The sequence below is a fragment of the Silurus aristotelis genome (genome assembly GCF_946808225.1).
Source record: "Silurus aristotelis genome assembly, chromosome: 10".
Lineage (NCBI taxonomy): Eukaryota > Metazoa > Chordata > Actinopteri > Siluriformes > Siluridae > Silurus > Silurus aristotelis.
The window spans coordinates 3,337,076-3,360,360 of record NC_139583.1 but is presented as its reverse complement, the minus strand read 5'-3'; the positions used below and the strand labels follow the sequence as shown (position 1 = coordinate 3,360,360).

The 23,285-nt window shown below is 38.7% G+C and overlaps 3 protein-coding genes across 3 annotated transcripts; all 3 read left to right on the top strand.

The window, feature by feature from the left end:
• Positions 1-1,041: 1,041 nt before the first annotated feature.
• LOC310732647 (extracellular calcium-sensing receptor-like) lies at positions 1,042-4,168 on the top strand (the record flags this gene model as incomplete). Its single annotated transcript, XM_083553265.1, has 6 exons — positions 1,042-1,241; positions 1,422-1,713; positions 1,832-2,635; positions 2,710-2,937; positions 3,024-3,147; positions 3,249-4,168. 6 exons carry the CDS (start codon positions 1,042-1,044, stop codon positions 4,166-4,168), a joined length of 2,568 nt encoding a protein of 855 aa, XP_083409391.1.
• Positions 4,169-8,204: 4,036 nt separating this feature from the next.
• On the top strand, positions 8,205-12,195 carry LOC310732058 (extracellular calcium-sensing receptor-like; the record flags this gene model as incomplete). The annotated part of the gene is made up of 6 exons (XM_083552288.1): positions 8,205-8,422; positions 8,645-8,936; positions 9,059-9,856; positions 10,043-10,273; positions 10,769-10,892; positions 11,297-12,195. The coding sequence occupies 6 exons, from the start codon at positions 8,205-8,207 to the stop codon at positions 12,193-12,195; spliced, it is 2,562 nt and encodes an 853-aa protein (XP_083408414.1).
• Positions 12,196-16,642: 4,447 nt separating this feature from the next.
• On the top strand, positions 16,643-22,222 carry LOC310732646 (extracellular calcium-sensing receptor-like; the record flags this gene model as incomplete). The annotated part of the gene is made up of 6 exons (XM_083553264.1): positions 16,643-16,860; positions 17,049-17,340; positions 17,428-18,225; positions 18,444-18,674; positions 20,087-20,210; positions 21,324-22,222. The coding sequence occupies 6 exons, from the start codon at positions 16,643-16,645 to the stop codon at positions 22,220-22,222; spliced, it is 2,562 nt and encodes an 853-aa protein (XP_083409390.1).
• Positions 22,223-23,285: the final 1,063 nt, after the last annotated feature.

Below are 23,285 nucleotides of genomic sequence, written 5' to 3'. Positions count from 1 at the left end.
GCCATCGCATCCTCTTATGAGTCCCCTGGTCTCCCCGCTCCATTCGGAGTCAGAGCCCACTCGACCCGGAGTGTGGCAGCCTCTAAGGCTTGTTCCTCTAGAGTACCCCTCCAAGACATCTGCAACTCCTAAGACTGGTTTACCCCACTTCATCCGGTTCTACAACCTGGACTCCAGTGCCACTCCTGGCCCTTCTGTACTTTGACCTAGCTGTGCCCATACACATTAGGCAGGGACTGGTCAGTCTGGCTTGATTGGACACAAGTTCCTGAAAGAGAACATCTCTGGGTTATGTATGTAGCCCTAGTTCACTGAGGGAAAGAGACGCTGCATGTCTATGCCACACTGCAGGCGTCCCTGTAGCGATTCCTTTTCTTTTGCAGAAGCTGGTGCTGGCTTCACTCCATGTGCATTTTATACTTCCTGGTCATGACACCACCCCTCCATGACCAATTTTGACTGATAATACACATTATTTCAGAGCATGGACAATTTGTTCATCTTCCCAAAGTGTTCCGATACAGTGTCTTGTTCCCTCAGATACCTAATGTTACATACGTAACCCAGAGACATTGTTTTGCATTTATTCTGACATATTTTCTCAAGACCTGCATGCTATTTAGAATGGGTCTGATGTAGTCTTGAAATAGCTTTGGCTATAAGCAGGTTATTAATTAAAAGTGCATCCCTGGTTGATGAGCACTTTATTCTTTGTCCATAATATGTACATGAATTTACAAATCCAGTTTGTGTCATATTATGAAATTTGTTGTAAAATTAAAAAAAGGAGAATACAGCATGTAATATCTAAGTCTAACATCCATGCTGCAAGGCACATTTAAAGAAGTCACAAATAGAAAGAATGCTTGAATAAAAGACAACATAGATGAGTGTTTAGATTTACAGTATTAAATCAAATGTGTCCCTCCTAGTAATCAGTACAATACAATGAGGTAATGAACTTCTTAAACTCAAGGGAGGTGAGTAAACGGATTATATAAATGGCTAAACAGCTATCAAGGCATTTAGAGAGAGATGAGAATGAAGTTCCTGCATACATGGCTTTTATTCACTCAGGTCATAGCAGCTGATCCTCCCTGCACCTTACTAGGCCTGCCCAATCCACCTCAACTCAGCAAAGATGGCGATGTACTCATTGGAGGTATCTTTACCTTACATGGCAAAGTGGAGCAGACAGTGCATGTTTTTACATCTGGGCTCTGGAAACCAAAATGTAATAGGTGAGGGCACAATTATAATTAGAATATGTTTGAATTTAGTAAGTGAAATTATAATAATGGTGTAAGATCTATAAGTTAAAAGATCAGAAATATTTAAAAATGATTTATAAACTTGTTAATGTACTGATGCATGTGTTATTCATTAAAAATCACTGTAACATTCTTTGCTTTTGCGTGCAGTTTAAGCTACCGTGAATTTCAAAATATGCAAACTATGTTATATGCTATTGAAGAAATCAACAACAGAACTGATATTCTTCCTGGAGTCAAATTGGGTTATAAGATTTATGATTCCTGTTCATCAGTAGAAATAACTACAAAAGCATCATTGTCTCTAGTTAATGACCATGGAGAAAATACATCTGCATTGTCTTGCTCCAAACCTGCTACAGTTCAAGCAATCATAGGAGAAACATCATCCAGCACCTCTATGGCAATTTCTGTTAATGTGGGACCTTTGCACATACCAGTGGTAAAATCTCTTCTTTTATCTCCATCTAATTTTAAATTCTTGTCAATCCAATGCCTTTGTTGTCAAATTATTGATAAAAAATTATAACCAAAATGTAAACAAAATCTACATATTGCAGGTCAGTCATTTTGCTACATGTGCATGCTTAAGCAACAAGAAGAAATATCCATCATTCTTCAGAACTGTTCCCAGTGATTATTTTCAGAGCAGAGCTTTGGCTAAATTAGTCAGTCATTTTGGCTGGACCTGGGTAGGAGCCCTATGCAGTAATAATGACTATGGGAACAATGGTCTAAATGAATTTATCATTGCAGCCAAAGAAGAAGGAATCTGTGTTGAATACTTCAAAGCATTCTTAAAAACAGAACCCAGAGAAAAAATTCTGAATGTTGTTGAGATGATTAAGGCTTCAACCTCCAAAGTTATTGTAGCATTTGTTTCAAACTCGGACTTTGCTGTTCTTTTAAAGGAAATGTCCTTACAAAACATGACTGGGTTTCAGTGGATTGGAAGTGAGTCTTGGATTTCTGATCCAATTAATATCCAGTGGCAACATCTGCTGAAAGGATCAATGGGTTTTGCTATGCCAAAAGCTCAAATCAATGGCCTATGGGAATTTCTGACCAAACTTAATCCAGCTACTGATCCAACTGTTTTCAAAGAGCTTTGGGAGACGATATTTGAATGTAAGCTTCCCACACAAGAAAATGTTAGGATAGAACAAATGTGCAAAGGTAATGAAAGTCTCAGTCAAGTTCAAAACCTTTACACAGATGTTTCAGAGTTACGAGTTCCAAATAATGTTTACAAGGCTGTTTATGCTGTGGCTTATGCACTGCATAACACATACGGTTGTTCTAAGAGAGAAAGTGAGCAAGAAGGTCTTATTGCATGCGCAAACATAACTAATAAACCATGGCAGGTAAGTGTAACAATATATGGTGAACAGCATGTACTTTATATTTGGCACTAATGAGATTGAAATGCCTTGTTTAGGTAGTGAATGAGTTAAAGAAGCTCCGTTTCACCGGTGCAAATGGAGAGGATGTATATTTTGATAAAAATGGAGACCCTGCAGCAAGGTATGAATTACTGAACTGGCAACAAAGCAAAGATGGTAAAGCAGTGTTTGTTAAAGTGGGCTTCTATGACAGCTCCCTGCAAAAACACAATCAGTTGTCATTTAACAACATCAGTATAACCTGGGCCCACAATAAATCAGAGGTAAACAAAATAATCTATATGAATAGATATGTACAATGAATATTTTACAGTCATTAATCTATTAATTAAAAATATATTTATTTTAGGTGCCAGTCTCTGTGTGTAGTCCCAGTTGCCCTCCAGGCACCAGGAAAGCTGTACAGAAAGGAAGGCCAATCTGCTGCTTTGACTGTGTATCATGTGCAGAGGGGGAAATCAGTAATATAACAGGTATTTTGCATATTGCTTAGTTTAAATAATCCACAAAAATAAAAATCAATTTTTATTACGTTAATAATTTATCAATTCATATTATTTTTTTCCTCTTTTAGATTCTATAAATTGCATCAAGTGCCCACCTGAACTGTGGTCTAATGACAAGAAATCTGCATGTGTGTTAAAGCTGGTGGAATTCCTGTCATTTGAGGAACTAATGGGAATCATCCTTGTAGCATTTTCTTTGCTAGGAGTTTCTTTTACAATTTTCATTGCAGTAATTTTCTTTAAAAACAAGGAAACCCCAATTGTTAGAGCAAATAATTCTGAGCTGAGCTTTTTGTTGCTTTTCTCACTCTTTCTGTGTTTCCTCTGTTCACTAACGTTCATTGCTCAGCCTTCTGCATGGTCCTGTATGCTGCGTCACACAGCTTTTGGAATCACATTCGTCCTCTGTATTTCTTGTGTTCTGGGAAAAACTGGGGTGGTGTTAATGGCCTTCAGAGCTACACTTCCTGGTAGCAATGTCATGAAATGGTTTGGGCCTCTACAGCAGAGACTCAGTGTAGTTGCTTTCACTCTTGTACAGGTCCTTATTTGTATACTCTGGTTAACAATATCTCCTCCCTTTCCTTACATGAATATGAAGTATTACAAGGAAAAGATCATATTAGAGTGTAATGTAGGTTCTGCTATAGGTTTCTGGGCTGTGCTGGGTTATATAGGACTTCTAGCTGTTTTGTGTTTTATTTTGGCTTTTCTGGCCCGGAAGCTACCTGACAATTTCAATGAAGCCAAATTCATCACATTTAGTATACTCATATTCTGTGCAGTATGGATCACCTTTATTCCAGCTTATGTCAGCTCTCCTGGAAAATTCACTGTAGCTGTGGAGATTTTTGCCATTTTGGCATCAAGCTTTGGTTTACTATTATGCATATATGTTCCAAAGTGTTATATCATCATATTGGAACCAGAGAAAAACACTAAAAAGGAAATGATGGGCAAAGCACCTGCTAAATGTTTAAGGGTCTAGATTTGCACTTTCAATGAAATGAGATAATGTGTGTGTATGTATATATGTAAATACACACACTACATTGCTAAAGTTATTGGGTCACCTGGTCATAAGTTTGGTATGTGATTTTTGAGCATTGCATTCCACATTTAGTCCTACTTCACTCTTATAATTCACCCCACTTTTCTTGGAAAATGTTCCACTAGATATTGGAGTGTGCATCAGCCACAAGGGTAATATGAAAAGCAGGTACTGATGTAGGTAAGGAGACCTGGGGTGAAGTAGGGATGAGATCAGAGCTCTATAGCAGGCCACTCAAGATCTTCCTCTCCAAAGCATGTAAAGCAGATCTTCAAGGAGCTCACTTTGTGCACAGGGGCATTGCCATGCTGGAACAGGTTTGGGTTTCCAAGTTCAAGTAAATGCTAATTTTTATTATAGCCTTCAGATTTGTGGTAACATTTTGGAAAAAAAAAAACACTTATAGCAGGAAAGGTCAGGTGTCCCAATACTTTTGGCAATATATGTGTGTGTATATACAGTATATATATATATATATATATATATATATATATATATATATATATATATATATATATATATGATGTTTTGGAGACAATAAGAGGAGGGACATGGGGTATATCGGTAGGAGAATGCTGAGGATGGAGCTACCAGGAAGGAGGAAAAGAGGAAGACCAGAGGACAGGGAGGTATGGAGACAGATGATCCGCTGTGGCGTCCCCTACTGGGAGAAACCGAAAGAAGAGGACATATATATATATATATATATATATATATATATATATATATATATATATATATATATATATATATATATATATATATATATATATTTTCATTCATTTATTTTCTCCCGCTTATCCGTAATTCGGGTCGCGGGGGCAGCAGTCTAAGCAGGCCTTCGCCCCGCCTTCGACTGCTGCCCAATCCTCACAGCACCAACCCTTACGGTCCCTCCTGCAGGTGGTGAGCCCATGGGAAGATATATATATATATATATATATATATATATATATATATATATATATATATATCAAAATTTTATTTGTAATAACCAACTATATAATCTGGTATATATGTCGAACCTTGTAGTAAAATTAACATTTATAATATTATTTAAAGAAACAAAATGACAATCAAATGTGTGGTTTTACATATATTTTGAGACCTTCAGCAATGTTAGCTGAGGTCTCTGACCACTCTTCATGAACATTTCTCTTTATCAACATTGTGAGTGCACTGTAAGAATCGCACTCTCAATGCCCTATGATCAGTAATACAGTAGCTCTATATAGGCAGGATCATGGACCATATTTATTGTATAACAGTACTTACTTCACTCTATGTACAGAATTTCTTTCTAATACATTGCACATTTATGTATCTCATAAAATTATTATTTTGAGGTCAATCTGAAATGCTTCTCAAACTTTTATTTTTGTACCACTATATTTGAGCTGATGTAAAAAATCTGAGCAAATGCAAATAAAATATTACTTCAAGCTGTTTGTCTTTCAAGACATAATTACACAAATATAATTATAATTAACAAACAGTTACTATGACATGCAAAATTAAAGTTTCTGGAAGGCCTTAAACAACACAAGCAAATAATGTTTTCAAGAACAAGAGCAGATTACATAACTGTAGTGAATTATTATTAATTTGATAAGATTTCAAATACTTCTTCTAGTTTATCACATTTATATATATTAAAATATATTTAAAAATACATTTTTAATTATCTTTACTATCTCGACAGATCCATACAGTGTGCAGACTTGCAAAACCAACTCTTCGCCAGCAGATGTCAGCCATGTGCAAGTAGCAATTATTTGAGGACACATTAAGACAGAATGGTTGAAAGTTAAATAAAGACTAGTTTTTACACCACTAGAGGGACCACAAATGGTTTAGTTTATATACAAGGGTAAATATGTATTTGTGAAATTTAAATATTTATTGTAATATTTTTATTATTTTATTATAGTTCAAAATGCAGTTTATATGTGGTAAAACGTAGTTATAGAAGTCATTTTAAATGCCCATTTAACTATTTTACAAATAAAAAAAAAATCACAGACCATAAACCAAAAGACCATAATAGTACCAAAGTTATCTGTAGTCAATACTTGAATACTAGTCAAATGAACTATACATAGTGCATTCAGAAAGTATTTAGACCCCCTTGCACTTTAATTTTTTTTCTCATTAATCTACACTAAGTAACCCATAATGACAAGGTGAACACAGAATTCTAGAAATGTATACAAATGTATGAAAAAGGAAAAAATGAAATAACACATCAACACAAGTTTTCAAACCCAACAACATTGGAAATTTAGTTCAGGTTCTCTCAATTTCTCCTAATCATTGCTGAGTTGTTTCTAGGTCTTGTTTGGAGTCGACCTGTGGTAAATTAAATTGATTGTGATTCTTCTTCACCGGCAGTGTGGCATAGAGATGCAACGTCTCATTCTCACCGGAAACTACGGTTACATACATAACCTAGAGACATTCCCTTTTAGGAGCTCTAGCTGCATCACAATGCTTTGGGAACGAGAGTCCAATACCGCCAGAGGGCTCATTAGAGGAGGCAATGGCATCAATAATCCACCTGCTGAAGGTCTGCTTGTTCGCAGGGAGCCTCGGCCACACCTGCACCATGGGGTCCTGATGGGGCTGGAGGGGTAAGGGAGAACCAGAGGGGACAGCGCGACGTCTTTAGAGACATGAACAGGTCCATCTGAGCCTTGGCGAATTCCTCCCAAATTTGCTCCACCACATGAGGATGGAGCCGCCATTCCCCGGATCTAAACCCCTGTCTCAACAGGGTGTCTGCTGTTTCGTTCAAGTGGCCCAGGATATATGCTGCTCTCTAGGAGAGGAACCTGAGCATTGCACAGCCTTGTTACCCTGCTAAGGGTTTGCTGATGATATCGATCCGCCTCCAAAACCAGCTAAGGATGGCATTCTACCATCCCACCTTGTAAAATAATTCTTTCACCCACCATTTGCTATTAAGGATGTCACTTCACTTGCTGGTTTAGCTGAGAGTGTCACTTTGTCTATCTGCTTGGCTGTTTTCGCTGCCCTCTCTGGCCTCACCGCCATTGTTGCTTTCCCCTTTGGCCTCACCACCATCATTACTTTCCCCCACCCAGACTTCTTGCCATGCCAAGAACACTACCCAGTCTCCCTGCTTAGGTGTTGCTGAGGAGTTATATAACAAATGCCAGTAGTAAGAAAGTGAAACCCATGATACATAGGATGGGAATCATCTAACAAAATTATCTGGGCTTCACACAAAACCTGTCTATGTTGTAACTTTTGCCATAGTCATCTGCTTCCTCCCCATCATTTACCTTTCCTGGTAAACAATCCCCCCACAGACAATTTTTGGCTTTTCATATTTAGAGACTTAAACCAGCACAGCAATGAAAAAATAACACAGACAGATTTATTTGTGTCTGGTTTCTCATTTCTATTGAAGGAGGCCAATGCATGAGGTAATTTCTTTGAATATACCTGAGTCATGATGTTTATGTCAAAAGAAAGAGAAATACAGAGCAGAAAAAAATCTGTTTACAGCCATCAGTACAAACAAAGTAATTATCCATGATGTAACACTGATTGTTTCATTTGTTTTAATTGGTCCTATTTTTTCTACTGACTAAAATCAAAGACCATTGAACAAATAAACATAATTCATACAGATTACTGTTTGGCAAACTGATTTTTTTTTTTATACAATTAAAAAAAAATTATTTCAGATCATTTGCCAGATACATCAGATACATATAACATCTTCTGTATGATAATGAGGAAAAAAAATACCTTGTTTATTAGTTGTTTCAATGGGCCAGAAAATTACTCAAGCTCCACAAGGATTTACCAAAATGACCCCAGATGTTGTTTGCTCTGGGCAAATTTACCTCTACTAAACAGGAACAATTGTCACTACCTGTCTCTGCAGGAGATGCATGGGCCTGCTTTATGTTGCCTAATCTCTCTCCATATCACAAGTCAGGTGATGGCTGTGGATGCCTGGCTGTGGGCACTAGGGCTCCTGATTTGGCCGATCTGGGTTTACTCTGCTGGACTCTCCTGCACTTTGCAGGTCAGGCCTGTCTCCAAAACCCTGTATAAGAAAGGAGATGTGATTATTGGGGGTCTCTTTCCAATTTATAATGAAGCCCCTGAACCTGATCACATGTTCCTCCAGAGAGTGCAGGAAAGCCAATGCCAGAGGTAAGAACTATTTTTCTTTAAAATGAAAAATGTTTATGAGATTTGTGCAAGTCGTGGAAAATGTTTAGGAATGTCTAAGAATGTTTGGGCTTTAAATGTGTCAAAAACTCAACGAGGTTCAACCTAACTATTGAGTTTACCAAAGCTAAAAAGGGCTAGAGTATTTACACTGCACTAACTAATAATGCTCCTTTTTTATTCTTTTTATTATTGATGTCTTAGATTTGAATTACGAGCTTACCGTTGGCTGCAAACCATGATATTTGCAGTGGAGGAAATTAATCGGAACCAGTCTCTGTTACCGAACTTCACACTGGGTTACCTTGCTGCAGATACATGCTTGGCTGAGAGAAATACACTAAGTGCTGCGCTGGCGATGGTGACCGGACAGGAGGAGACAGTGTCTGGGGAAGAGTGTACCACAGCTCCCAGTGTACCTGTCATCATTGGTGATGCACGCTCTTCTGCCTCCATAGTTGTGGCTGATACATTGAGTGTTTTTGGCATCCCAATGGTAAAGAAAAGTGTCCACTATTCAGCTGTAATTTTTTTTTAATGATATAATGTAGACAGTTTTTTGTTCTATAGTAAAAACTGATTTAATTTTTCTGATCTGATCTTCTTTTGTTTCTCCAGATAAGCTACTTTGCTTCTTGTGCATGCCTCAGTAATCGCAACAAGTACCCAACCTTTCTGCGCACAGTTCCTAGCGATGCCTTCCAGGCTAAAGCCATGGCCCGGTTGTTGTACCTGATGGGCTGGACCTGGGTTGGGGTTGTGTCTGGAGATGATGTATATGGCAAAAGTGGTATACAGCTGCTGCTGAAGGAGCTAAAGGGTTCAGGAGTGTGTGTGGACTACCATGAGGTCATCCCCAAATCCCATGCACCCAGTAGGATTCAACGCATTGTAGAGAGGATCCAAATTTCGAAGGCTCGTGTGGTCGTAACTTTTGCTATAGATCCTGATATGGAGGTCTTGCTGAGAGAAGTGGTGAGGATAAATGCTACTGAGAGACAGTGGATTGCCACTGAAGCATGGAGCACCTCTGTCCATTACTCTGCTTGGAGTGGTATCTCCTTAGCAGGGACTCTTGGTTTTGCTCTGAGGCGGGTTGATATCCAGGGTCTGGACTCCTACTTGACTCAACTGAGCACAGAGGAACACTTAATGGAGCCACTTGTGCAGAATGTTTGGGAGGATGTGTTTGGATGTAGATTTGGGGAGCAAATTCAATCAGGACCTCAAAGACCACAGTGCACCGGTTTGGAGAAAGTAAAAGGTGGAGAGGCCTATTTTGATATCATATATAATGTGTATAAGGCTGTGTATGCCATTGCAAATGCTATTCAGGACATGGTGGCATGTCAGTCTGGAAAAGGACCTTTTGAAAATGGAGAATGTCCTGATATGAAATCAATAAAACCTAAACAGGTGAAGATATTTCTTTTTTTTTGTAAATGTATTCAGATATAATGACTTAGTTACATTTATTTGCCCTAATTATTATTAGACTATATATTATAATTTTGAATGGGAAATTAATGTAATTCTATTTCTGTAATTCCAATGTAATGTAATTCTAATGTTGAATGATTGTTTTTATTTGTTTCTTTTTAGCTTCTACACTACCTGAAGGCTGTCTATTTCACAACACCGGTAGGTGAAATAGTCGGTTTCGATGAGAACGGGGATCCATCTGCTTCGTATGACATCATTAACTGGCATGTAGGGGCTGAAGGAACGGTGGAGATTGTAAAAGTAGGACAGTTTGATGCAGCAAGTGGACCGGAAAAAGACTTCCAACTGGATCTTAGTAAAGTGTTCTGGGGAGGGGGCTGGGGTAATAAGGTAAGTATTTTGAATTTGGGTTTTCGCAGTATCCGTTATCACTGATGCATTGATGAGTTATGGTATTTAATCACCACTTAAAGGAATAATAGAGATATTTAAAGCGAACAGACTTGCTCGAAACACAGAAGCAGTATATCAGGATGTGTGTGTGTGTGTGTGTGTGTGTGTGTGTGTGTGCGCGTGTGTGTGTGTGTGTGTGTGTGTGTGTGTGTGTGTGTGTGTGTGTGTGCGTGTGTGTGTGTGTGTGCGCGAAGAACTCAATTATTAACTCCACAGGGGAAAATACATTTATATGCAATCTTGACAGCCTGATAAGCATGTAGCAAACCAATGTTTATTAATCTTACATAAAAGGAATGTACAGAGTCAATAGTTCTAATTCTGTGTTCAAGAGTTATCCAATTCAATAACATTTGAGCTAATTAAATGAGCAATTGTGTTCTCTGAAATATTTTTTTTTTTATCCAATCCACATTTATCTCTGCTCTCTAGGTACCTGTGTCTATATGCAGTGAGAGTTGTCCCCCAGGCAGCAGGAAAGCTGTACAGAAAGGAATGCCTATCTGCTGCTATGATTGTATACCGTGTGCACCAGGAGAAATCAGCAATGCTACTGGTATTGTACATGACAATTACATTTAAATTTCCAGTGTTAAATGTGTTGCTCTGTTTCAGCACTTTATTTACAGCAAAACAATATTAGCAAACCAAAGCTCAGCTTTTTATTTCAGCAGCCAAACCTTAGAAAACAACAAACAGACCCATAGAAAACAATGTAAATTTGAAATGCTATTAAAATAAAGGGTGAGTGCAATACTGCTGTGGCACAGTAAAAACCTTTAAAATCAGACTGTTGCTTGAGATGAGTTAGCAAAATGCAACTGCATTTAAAATTGTAAGTTTTTTTGTAAATTATTTGAACAAATAGGACTAAAAAAGAGCTAAATGGCACCTAAAATGTTGATCTTAATAAGTGTTCTCACTGGTCAATTAAATGCTACTAGTCATGTTTCTCTCCAGATTCTCCAGAATGCACCAAATGTCCTGAGAGATTTTGGTCCAACACTGATCATACAGAGTGCATCCCAATGATAGTGGAGTTCCTGTCCTTTGAAGATAACATGGGCATCATTCTCTCTGTGCTTTCAGCTGCTGGAGCAGCTCTTACCGTTACCGCCCTGGCTGCCTTTGTCCGTCATCGAGACACACCCCTGGTCCGTGCCAACAACTCTGAACTGAGCTTCCTGCTGTTATTCTCACTTAAACTCTGTTTCCTGTGTGCGCTGGCTTTTATTGGCCGGCCGGCGCCTTGGTCCTGCATGCTACGCCATACTCTCTTTGGGATCAGTTTTGTGGTGTGTCTGGCTTGTGTTCTCAGTAGGACAGTGGTGGTGCTGGTGGCTTTCAGAGCAACTCTGCCTGGCTCTAATGTGATGCGATACTTTGGTCCTCATCAGCAGAGGGCAGGTATTTTCCTCTGTACGCTGATACAAGTGGGGATCTGTGTGTTATGGCTGGTTCTAGCACCTCCTTTACCCACAGAAAGTGCAGGAGGTGAGCTTGGAGCACGGGTGGTACTGCTGTGTGCTGTAGGCTCAATGGCAGGTTTCTCTCTGGTTCTGGGTTACATCGGCCTACTGGCTGCTGTTTGCTTCCTGCTGGCCTTCTTAGCCCGGAAGCTTCCGGACAATTTTAATGAGGCCAAATTCATCACTTTCAGCATGTTGATCTTCTGTGCTGTGTGGATCGCATTTGTTCCAGCATACGTCAGCTCTCCAGGGAAATACACGGTAGCTGTAGAGGTCTTTGCCATCCTAGCCTCAAGTTACGGCCTTCTGCTGTGTATCTTTGCCCCCAAGTGTTACATTATCCTACTTAGGCCAGATAAAAACACCAAAAAGAACATGATGGCCAAATAATTAGTCAAAGAAAAGACCTGTTTTCAACATATTGCACAAACAAATTTATGTTGATTTAGGGAATGTTGAAGAAGAAAGTGTGAAATGTGAAGTAAAACTCTATGCAGATTATTATTATAATACATATTATTTCACATTTAATTTACACAAAAAGGCTCAGTAATAATTATCATTTATTTAATGAATATTTTTATGCCTGAATTCCTCTGTAATGACAGTAAAAAGATTAATATATATATTTATATATATATATATATATATATATATATATATATATATATATATATATATATATATTACAGGTTTTCTCGATTATATCATTATTTTGATCCATAAATGAAAATGTCATACTTGGCTGATCAAATTGCATTTCAAAGAACCTTATATTAGTTAAATTTTATTTAATAAATGCTTCAGTTTAAAAAAAAAAAAAGCATTTTATTTGTACATTTTCACTCTCATTAAAATGTTCAATATCATTGATGATCATACACAGTAATAGCCTGTGTGTGTGTGTGTGTGTGTGTGTGTGTGTGTGTGTGTGTGTGTGTGTGTGTGTGTGTGTGTGTGCGTGTGCGTGTGGGTGTGTGTGCGTGTGCGTGTGCGTATGTGTGGGACACTAATAGACCATACCTGATGTGTGTAACACAAGATGGTATGCTGTTTAAGTAAGTTTTTAGCATTCAACATTCAGTTATCAGAATTCAGTTAAGTGGTTAATGTTTATTGTATCCAACTTTATAAAAAAGTCTTAAAGTTTTAAGGTTTCTGGATCAAGCTTGTCAAACATAATATAATTTTTCTTCTTCTATCTGTTAGTTGCAACTATTCAGAAATATTTTTTGCTTTAGAAGAAATGCTGACATATGTATATTTGAAGAAGTACTGAAGTACTTAGTATTTTGAAGATATCAAAGAGACCGTGCTGGTTGAGTGGAAAATAACCACCTATCTAGCATTTGTAGATACCTTTTTCTTAATTAGTGGAAAAGATTTAGAAGATTCATGGTCATAGAGTAGTATGTTTTGGATGTCTTTATCATAAAACATTTAATAACTTCAGTGTGACACAATAGGCTTCAAGTTTAAACTATAATAAATTCTAAATGACAAAAAAATGTATATAGGGTAAAGCTACAGAAAATAAATTACAGTTAAAATGAAGTTGAAATCTGCATTACCAATGTTAATAATATCTATTGTTATGATTATGATTATTATTATATTATCATTATTATCTTACTTTTGATTTCATGAAGAAATGATAAACTAAAAATTAATAAACTGAGTTAAATTTAATTTAAGCACTCTGTAAAAACTGGAATGACTATCATATAAATTGCAATTATAAACAGTGAAAACTGTTCATTTGTACTCTATATGTAGTCATAAAATATATTAAATATCAACTGACATAATTTTACCCATTCACAATTCCCTTAAAGTCACTTACTGAAAAAAGGGTTTATTAACATTATTAAAGTAAGGGCAGTGACTACAGATCCTGAGATCTGGAGATCCTGTTTCTTTACTATGTCAAATAACAGTTTTGACCAGGATGCAGCTAACAAAACTGATCCCGATTGCTGCTTGCTGTAGCCTGCATGACCATAATGAGGTCTGACCCACAAACACCAGAGAACACAGAGTTTGAGTGACAGCACAAAAAGGAAGCTCAACTCTGACATGTTGGCCTTGACTAAAGGAGTCTGCCTTTACAGTACAGTGCAAACATGTTAGGCAGTTTTGAAAAGATGCTGTAAAGTGAGTGTTAACAAAGTAAAAAGAAAATGGAAAATCCAGATCAAATCAGTATATAGTGTGACTATTTGTTGGCTTTAAATTCTTACTTTTGCATACTTTGTACACTTATTCAAAGTCAGGCATTCTGTAAGATCAGAGTCAGGTGTAGGATTAAGTAATTATATGTAGCTTGAAACACAGTCATTAACATAACTAGCTAGCTTCGATAGTGAAAGTTGTGCTTGCAGGGATGCAGGGAGTGTGGCACCGAGACGTAGCGTCTCTTTCCCTCTGGGAATAAGAGTTACATATGTAACCCAGAGACGTTCCTCTTCGGAAACTTGAGCTGCGTCAACAACGCTTTGGGAATGAGTGTACTATTCGAGACTGACCTCTGGTGTGCCTAAAGCAGCTTGAGCAATGCCCTGAAGCTGTCCTGGGAGCCTCCAGAGAGGCGGTGAGCCCCCCAAATCCGCTATGTTTCTGGACCGAATCTGAGGGAGGCACTTGCTGGAGATCGGTGTGCCATAAAGCTCCGGAGGTGGCACGGTTAATATGGCAATCTCCCAAAGGCACTGAAAAGAGGCGTGCGACCAGGGAGGAAGCGCTGAAATGCAGCCGACTGCCTCTTTGCCTCCTGAAACCTGTCAATGACCGTAGTAAGAGTGTCACCAAACAGGCCAGTGGGCTCTACGGGGGCATCTAGAAGGACGGCTCTGTCCCTGTCAGAGAGATTGGGCAGGGTCAACCAGAGGTGCCTCTCCACTGCCACCAGGGCCTATGGCCCTAGCGGTCTTCTTGGTGGCCCTGAAAGCCAAGTCCGTAGCATGATGCAGCTCTACTACTTTCTTCTCCCTTGTCTATCTCCTTCAGCATGTCAGCCTGGTATTCACACAGGACCGCCATGGTGTGCAAACAGCCGCTGAGGAGGTTCAAAGAGTCTTGGTTGAAAGCACCGGGGCTTTCAGGGACGACGCAGCACCTGGGGACAGATAGCCGGCCAGCGTCTCTTCAACCTGGGGGATCGTCCAATCGTCCAAAGAACCTCTGAAGGGGTGGGCCAAATAAGGGCTGACCCAAGGCCTGGACACCTCATTGTGCAGATCCGAGTTAAAGGGCAGGCCCCGGCATGGAGTCAGTGATCTCAGTCACAGGAAATGCTTGTCCAACTTATTTAGGGGACGCTGTTCCTGACTTTCTGCTGGCCAAGCGATATTGAGCTTAACTAGAGCACATGTTTCTACCGCCAAAGGCTCCTTGAAATGAACTGGTTGTGGAGACACCTTCCAAAAAAGCATCCACCTTAACACCCCCCCCACACACACACACACCTCTTCACAGGGGTAAAAAAACACCAAAGAATGGGCGAAGGAACTGAATCTGGCAGGTGAGGAAAAAGCAAGGGACAAGCTCATTTTTATTCCCTCTGCCAAGTTCATTTGCAAACCACATGACCTTAAACGCCACTTCACCTCATCACTTCACCGAGCATGCTCCGCTCCCAGACAAACTACACATAGACTGAAAGACTGCTTGCCTTTAGTTTGCTTTTCCATTCTTTTTCTTTTTACCGATACTTACCTGCGTCACCCACTGGTAGAGAACTACGTTCCTCTCATTACGACAAGGTAAAGTGTATGAACTTAGATATGGAAACTTTTAGAACTTGAAATTTGCATGAAAATATTTATCCCGGAATGCAATGTGTTCTACAGTAGGATACATTCCAACCTATCGGAATGAGTGTATAATAACAAACCTGTGATTTTATACAAGTCTATAGTTTCAAATTTTCATTTACATTTACATTTGCGGCATTTAGCAGACGCCCTTATCCAGAGCGACGTACAAAGTGCTTTAAATCTCTAGTAATGAATAAATCTACACTGGTACGCAAGATTACAAACTTAATATAAATATAACTCGAATTCTACAAACTTGGAAAGTGCTAATTTTGGTGCTAATAAAAATGGTTACAATATAACGTAAAACACCAAATGCAAACTTAGGGTGCCTTTTGTTGAAAGTGGAAAGTATTTTTAGGGTTAATTAGCATTCAGACATTACTTATTTAGCAGTGTCAGTTTACAGTTCTATGTGCTTACACACGGGCCCCATTTTATTCATTTAACTGGTTCTGGTTTCTTTTTACAATTGAAGAAGTCCACTGCATGAGGTCATTTCTTTGAATATACAGTATCTGAGTCATGATGTGTAAGTCAAAAGGAAGAGAAATATAGCACAGAAAAAAAGGTGTTTACTGCTTTCAATAAAAACAAAGTAATTATCCATGATGTCACACCGATTGTTTGATTTGATTTAATTATCCAATTTTCTTCAAAATAAAAAATAAAATAAAAATAAATAAATAAAACATTTGTCTAACATATTAGTGTTTGAAAAACTTCAGAATACAATACATTTTCGAAAAATATTTCACTTATTGCGGTTGATCTGATACATCCAACCTTTTCTGTTTGAAGAGACAAAGAGAAAAAATACCTTGATCATTAGTTGTTTCACTGGGCCAGAAAATTACTCAAGCTCCACAAGGATTTCCCAGAATGACCCCAAATGTTTTTTTGCTCTGGGCAAATTTACCTCTACTAAACAGCAACACTTCTCACTACCTGTCTCTGCAGGAGATGCATAGGCCTGCTTTATGTTGCTTTAACTCCTCTCTCTCCATATCTCTAGTTAGGTGATGACTGTGGATGCCTGGCTGTGGGCACTAGGGCTCCTGATTTGGCCCATCTGGGTTTACTCTGCTAGACTTTCCTGCACTTTGCAGGTCAGGCCTGTCTCCAGAACCCTGTATAAGGAAGGAGATGTGATTATTGGGGGTCTCTTTCCAATTTATCTTGAAGCCCCTGAACCTGATCACATGTTCCTCCAGAGAGTGCAGGAAAGCCAATGCCAGAGGTAAGAACTATTTTTCTTTAAAATGAAAAAAGTTTATGGAAATAAGATTGTGTGAGATTTGTGTGAGAGAAGCTCTAAGAATATTAGGGGTGTAATTAGTTGGATTCAAAAACCCTTAATGAGATTCATTTTTGCGTTTACACTGCACTTAATAATAATATGTTTCATTTTCATTATTGATGTCTTAGTGTTGAATTACAAACTTACCGTTGGCTGCAAACCATGATCTTTGCAGTGGAGGAAATTAATCGGAACCAGTCTCTTTTACCGAACTTCACACTGGGTTACCTTGCTGCAGATACATGCTTGGCTGAGAGAAATACACTAAGTGCTGCACTGGCGATGGTGACCGGACAGGAGGAGACAGTGTCTGGGGAAGAGTGTACCACAGCTCCCAGTGTACCTGTCATCATTGGTGATGCACGCTCTTCTGCCTCCATAGTTGTGGCTGATACATTGAGTGTTTTTGGCATCCCAATGGTAAATAAAAAATTCCTAAAAAAATATTTTATTCTATAACAAAGTAAAAACTGATTTTATTTTTCTGATCTGCTTTTGTTACTCCAGATAAGCTACCTTGCCTCTTGTGCATGCCTCAGTGATCGCAACAAGTACCCAACCTTTCTGCGCACAGTTCCTAGCGATGCCTTCCAGGCTAAAGCCATGGCCCGGTTGTTGTACCTGATGGGCTGGACCTGGGTTGGGGTTGTGTCTGGAGATGATGCATATGGCAAAAGTGGTATACAGCTGCTGCTAAAGGAACTAAAGGGTTCAGGAGTGTGTGTGGACTACCATGAGGTCATCCCTAAATCCCATGCACTCAGTAGGATTCAACGCATTGTAGAGAGGATCAAAAGTTCGACAGCTCGTGTGGTCGTAACCTTTGCTATAGATCCTGATATGGAGGTCTTGCTGAGAGAAGTGGTGAGGATAAATGCTACTGAGAGACAGTGGATTGCCACTGAAGCATGGAGCACCTCTGTCCATTACTCTGCTTGGAGTGGTATCTCCTTAGCAGGGACTCTTGGTTTTTCTCTGAGGCGGGTTGATATCCAGGGTCTGGACTCCTACTTGACTCAACTGAGCACAGAGGAACACTTAATGGAGCCACTTGTGCAGAATGTTTGGGAGGATGTGTTTGGATGTAGATTTGGGGAGCAAATTCAATCAGGACCTCAAAGACAACAGTGCACAGGCTTGGAGAAAGTAAAAGGTGGAGAGGCCTATTTTGATATCATATATAATGTGTATAAGGCTGTGTATGCCATTGCAAATGCAATTCAGGACATGGTGGCATGTCAGTCTGGAAAAGGACCTTTTGAAAAAGGAGAATGTCCTGATATTAAAGCAATAAAACCTAAACAGGTGAAGAAAATACTTCAACAGTAAGATTGACAGTTTTCTAATGTTTTGTAAAAGTACTACATTGTAATCAGTTAGTTACATTTATGTGCATTTAATCATAATATTAGTTTATATAGTGCAATTGTAGATTGCATGGGTAATTGCAATTGCATTTTGTATGATTGTTGTAACTGTAATCATAGCCTCTATGATTGCAAGATTGTATGTTTTGTTTTTAGTTTCTACACTACCTGAAGGCGGTCCAGTTTACAACACCGGTAGGTGAAATGATCGGTTTTGATGAAAACGGGGATCCATCCGCCTCGTATGACATCATTAACTGGCATGTAGAGGCAGAAGAAACAATGAAGATTGTCAAAGTAGGACAGTTTGATGCTGCGAATGGACCACAAAAAGACTTTCAGCTGGATCTTAGTAAGGTGTTCTGGGGAGGGGCTTGGGGTAATACGGTAAGAATGCAACTTTTACTTTGGGTTCTTTCAGTATCCGTCATAACTGATGCACACTAAAATTGCTGGGTTGTAAGTTTGAGCTTGAGTTATTGTAAATTATCAGCAATCTAAGGAATAACACAGATATTTCAAGTGAACGACCTGGATCAAACACAGAAAAGTATATCAGGATTTTTCTGTGTGTGTGTGTGTGTGTGTGTGTGTGTGTGTGTGTGTGTGTGTGTGTGTGTGTGTGTGTGTGTGTGTGTGTGTGTGTGTGCAGAGCACAATTATTAACTCTATGGGGGAAAATAAATTGCTTTATTTTTATCTCGACTGCCTAACTAGTGTGTTGAGTTATGCCTCAATTAGAAACCAATGTTGATTCATCTTACACAATAGGAATCTACCAGTGGTAGGCGGTCAGGGCCAGCAAATCCTTCTCTGCTGTCATAAACACTATCAGAAGCACTGATCTCCATTTACAACACAAATTCTAATATTTGTTCCATTAAATTGTATTAATTTATTCCCAATAGTTCTCTTCATTTCGTAGCGTTTCTCTTGGCTGCACTGCTTCCAGTACTTGTATGTGGATGTTAGATTTTTTTGTCCAATCAGATTTCAGCCTCTATGTGCTGCCATGTCAATCTAATCTGCCCAGGGCCTTTAAAGTCAGTACTGCTAATCTTTTTTTACCATAGTCTTTATTATCAATAGGTCTGTTTCTTTACCCAGTCAGATTTTAAATTTGCCTCACAGGGCAGCTAGCTGACCCAGAAAAGCATCAGCATTTTTCTATCCTCTGATTGGTTGGTCAGAGGGAAACTGTTACATTGTTGATTCGGTCTCAGACATTCTTAAAAATCCATTTTGAAGAAAAGCTAGACATCGTGAGGAGGTCGGCCAACCCCAAAGCTAGCTAGCTTGTCTCAGCCTGGGAATGGGTTTGTTCTCCACTTCCAGACCAGTAAATACAAGCGGCACCACTGGATTACAGCCTCTAAGGGGCGCTATATATTATTAGTCTGCATCTCTGGTAAATAGGTTGTATTTTATTTACATTTTTATGTTTTTGTCATGTTATTAGACAGATACTGATTCTGAACTGCTCCAGATGATGTAGGTGCACAGTTGTGGTTGTAGCGTAGAGTTTTGGAGTCTTAACTGGGTTTCTTGCTTTAGTAAAATGGTATTCACCCCCCGTATGTGAAATGCCTCTCTCTCTGTAATGCCATGTGTTGTTATATTGGGTTTTTGCATAGTATTGATGGTTCCTATAATTGCGAAGTGATAGTGGTGGTATAAAGAGGTGAATTAAGTCAGGTACAAAACCTATAGTTCCAAATCTGGTCAATAATATTTGAGCTAAATAAATAAAACCTAAAATACTTTTATAAATCCAATCCACATTTATCTCTGCTCTCTAGGTACCTGTGTCTATATGCAGTGAGAGTTGTCCCCCAGGCAGCAGGAAAGCTGTACAGAAAGGAAAGCCTATCTGCTGCTATGATTGTGTACAATGTGCACCAGGAGAAATCAGCAATGCCACTGGTACTGTACATGACACATTTATTTTTTAGCACTGAGTACACAGCACAAATATTAGCAAACCAATGCTCAGCTCATTGTTTTACCTGCCAACAGTTAATTTGCTCACCCTTAGAAAACAAACGTTAATCTAAAATGCTATTAACATAAAGGGTGAGTGCAAAACTGCTGTAGTATTTGTGTCCCATTGATATTACATTTACAAATAAAGTAAAATAAACATGATAGACACCAAAAAAAAAACAACAACAACCTACAGCCTTCATCTTAAGCCTACAATGTTAACAAAATCTACAATGATGTGAGAATCCATTTAACATGCAGTGTTTGAAACATCTAAGTTTAATGAGTTGCTTTTACAGCTTATTGAATGGCTTTTGTAACAAAAATTGACATTTTACTCCATTCACTTAGCCATGTTAACCATGTACTTACATTCCTACAAAAATTCAGTTTTTACTTTATTCTATATTGTGATATACACTGATATGGTCTGGTAAATTATAAGGGGCTTTCGAGTCAAATAGAGATTTTTGAGTTTATAAAATAAACGATTCGACATAGAAAGATTTGTCAGCTGAACCATTCTAGTACAGCCCACTTCACTTCATCAGCAGGGAACCATCACTGACACATGTACAACCATCTGCGAAAAGGTTTACCCATTCAAATGTCACTGCCGCTTAGCGTCTCACCGTACTGTGCTTGAAGTCTTCTGTAGATATCCACAGGTTTTACACCTTCAATTACAAGTTTATCAACACACACTGTTGAATAGCATCTTGATTAATGCTCTCTGGACAGGCCGGCAAAATGTGCAAAATGTTTAAACTCCTGTTTTGACTTGAATGCCCCTCATAAATTATACTCTGGATGCTATGGATCCTATAGATGCTGCTAAATCATATTTAATACAGTATATTTGCTAACTCTATGATGAAAAAAATCAGAAAAACCTTTAAATGGGATTGTGAGGTGGGTTAGCAAATTCCACTGTATATATTGTGATGTTCTGGTGAAAGTTATGCCTAACAAATGCCACTTAAATATACACCCTAAAATGTACTGCCACTTCTCACAAATGAGTTAAATGCTACTAGTCATGTTTCTCTCCAGACTCTCCAGAATGCACCAAATGTCCTGAGAGATTTTGGTCCAACACTGATCATACAGAGTGCATCCCAATGATAGTGGAGTTCCTGACCTTTGAAGATAACATGGGCATCATTCTCTCTGTGCTTTCAGCTGCTGGAGCAGCTCTTACCATTACTGTCCTGGCTGCCTTTGTCCGTCATCGAGACACACCCCTGGTCTGTGCCAACAACTCCGAACTAAGCTTTTTGCTGTTATTCTCACTTAAACTCTGTTTCCTGTGTACGCTGGCTTTTATTGGCCGGCCGGCGCCTTGGTCCTGCATGCTACGCCATACTCTGTTTGGGATCAGTTTTGTGGTGTGTCTGGCTTGTGTTCTCAGTAGGACAGTGGTGGTGCTGGTGGCTTTCAGAGCAACTCTTCCTGGCTCAAATGTGATGCGATACTTTGGTCCTCATCAGCAGAGGGCAGGTATTTTCCTCTGTACGCTGATACAAGTGGGGATCTGTGTGTTATGGCTGGTTCTAGCACCTTCTTTACCCACAGAAAGTGCAGGAGGTGAGCTTGGAGCACGGGTGGTACTTCAGTGTGCTGTAGGCTCAATGGCAGGTTTCTCTCTGGTTCTGGGTTACATCGGCCTACTGGCTGCTGTTTGCTTCCTGCTGGCCTTCTTAGCCCGGAAGCTTCCGGACAATTTTAATGAGGCCAAATTCATCACTTTCAGCATGTTGATCTTCTGTGCTGTGTGGATCGCATTTGTTCCAGCATACGTCAGCTCTCCAGGGAAATACACGGTAGCTGTGGAGGTCTTTGCCATCCTAACCTCAAGTTACGGCCTTCTGCTGTGTATCTTTGCCCCAAAATGTTACATCATCCTAATGAGACCAGACAAGAACACAAAAAAGAACATATTGACCATATAATCAGTCAAAAGTAGTCTTTCTCATATTGCACAAAGGATATTATGTTGATTTGGGAATTCTGATGGAAAGTGCAGAAAGTGTAAAATGGGTGGTGTGAAATGTGAATTAAACCTTAATGCATATTATTTAGTTTCTGCAACAGCCTCACTAATGATTTATGTATGCCTGATTTTCCCTTTAATGACATCAAAAAGGTTGAAAAATAACTAAATTTCTCAATTACATTACTATTTTGATTTATAAGTAAGAGTGTGTCACACTTGACTGATTAAAATGCATTTCAAGAAACCTCATATTAGTTTTCCTTTATTGAAAAATTGTTGATAAAAAAATTTTAATTCTTGCATTTGTCTTCAAAGCCTTCAAAACCCGCTTCAAAGTTATATTTCCATTCCCATTTCTTATCGGTTTTTATTAATGATCACACACAGTAATAGCCCATGTGTGTGTATATGTGTAAAGCACTAAAAGCAGATGACTGATGTGTGTAACACTAGACAGCATGTTGTGCAATAAGTTTATTACCTCTTTTTAAACATCCCCCTTTATTTAACAATAGGAGAATGTATTATGTATCTCAGTATTTAGTCGTGGTTTATGTTTATTGTACCCAATTTTATACAAAGTCTTTGGTAAATGCAACACTACTACATCAGTGGACTTTCATATATCCTATTAAGCATCAATCTGTTATTTTAGAGGTTTTAATCAACCCTCAGGCACTGACCTTCCTAATTACTTTCATTTAAAAGAAAATGTATTTGCCTTTTATATTACCATATCTGAGGTCTGGCTCAAATCTATGTAATATAATATAACTTCACTTTTTCTATCTGTCAGTTGCAGCTATTCAGAAATCTTGTTAGCTTTTGAAAAAGTCCTGAAATATGTATTTTTGCAGAAGCCCTTAGATATGTTAAGATACACAATTACAAAGAGAGAATGTTGGTTAAAGTGATAAATTACCTACTACTTTCATCTGGCATTTGCAGAAGCCTTTTTTTTTTAGATAAGGAAATAAAGCTGGAGGATTCTTTGGATATTATGATTTAGATGCACAAGT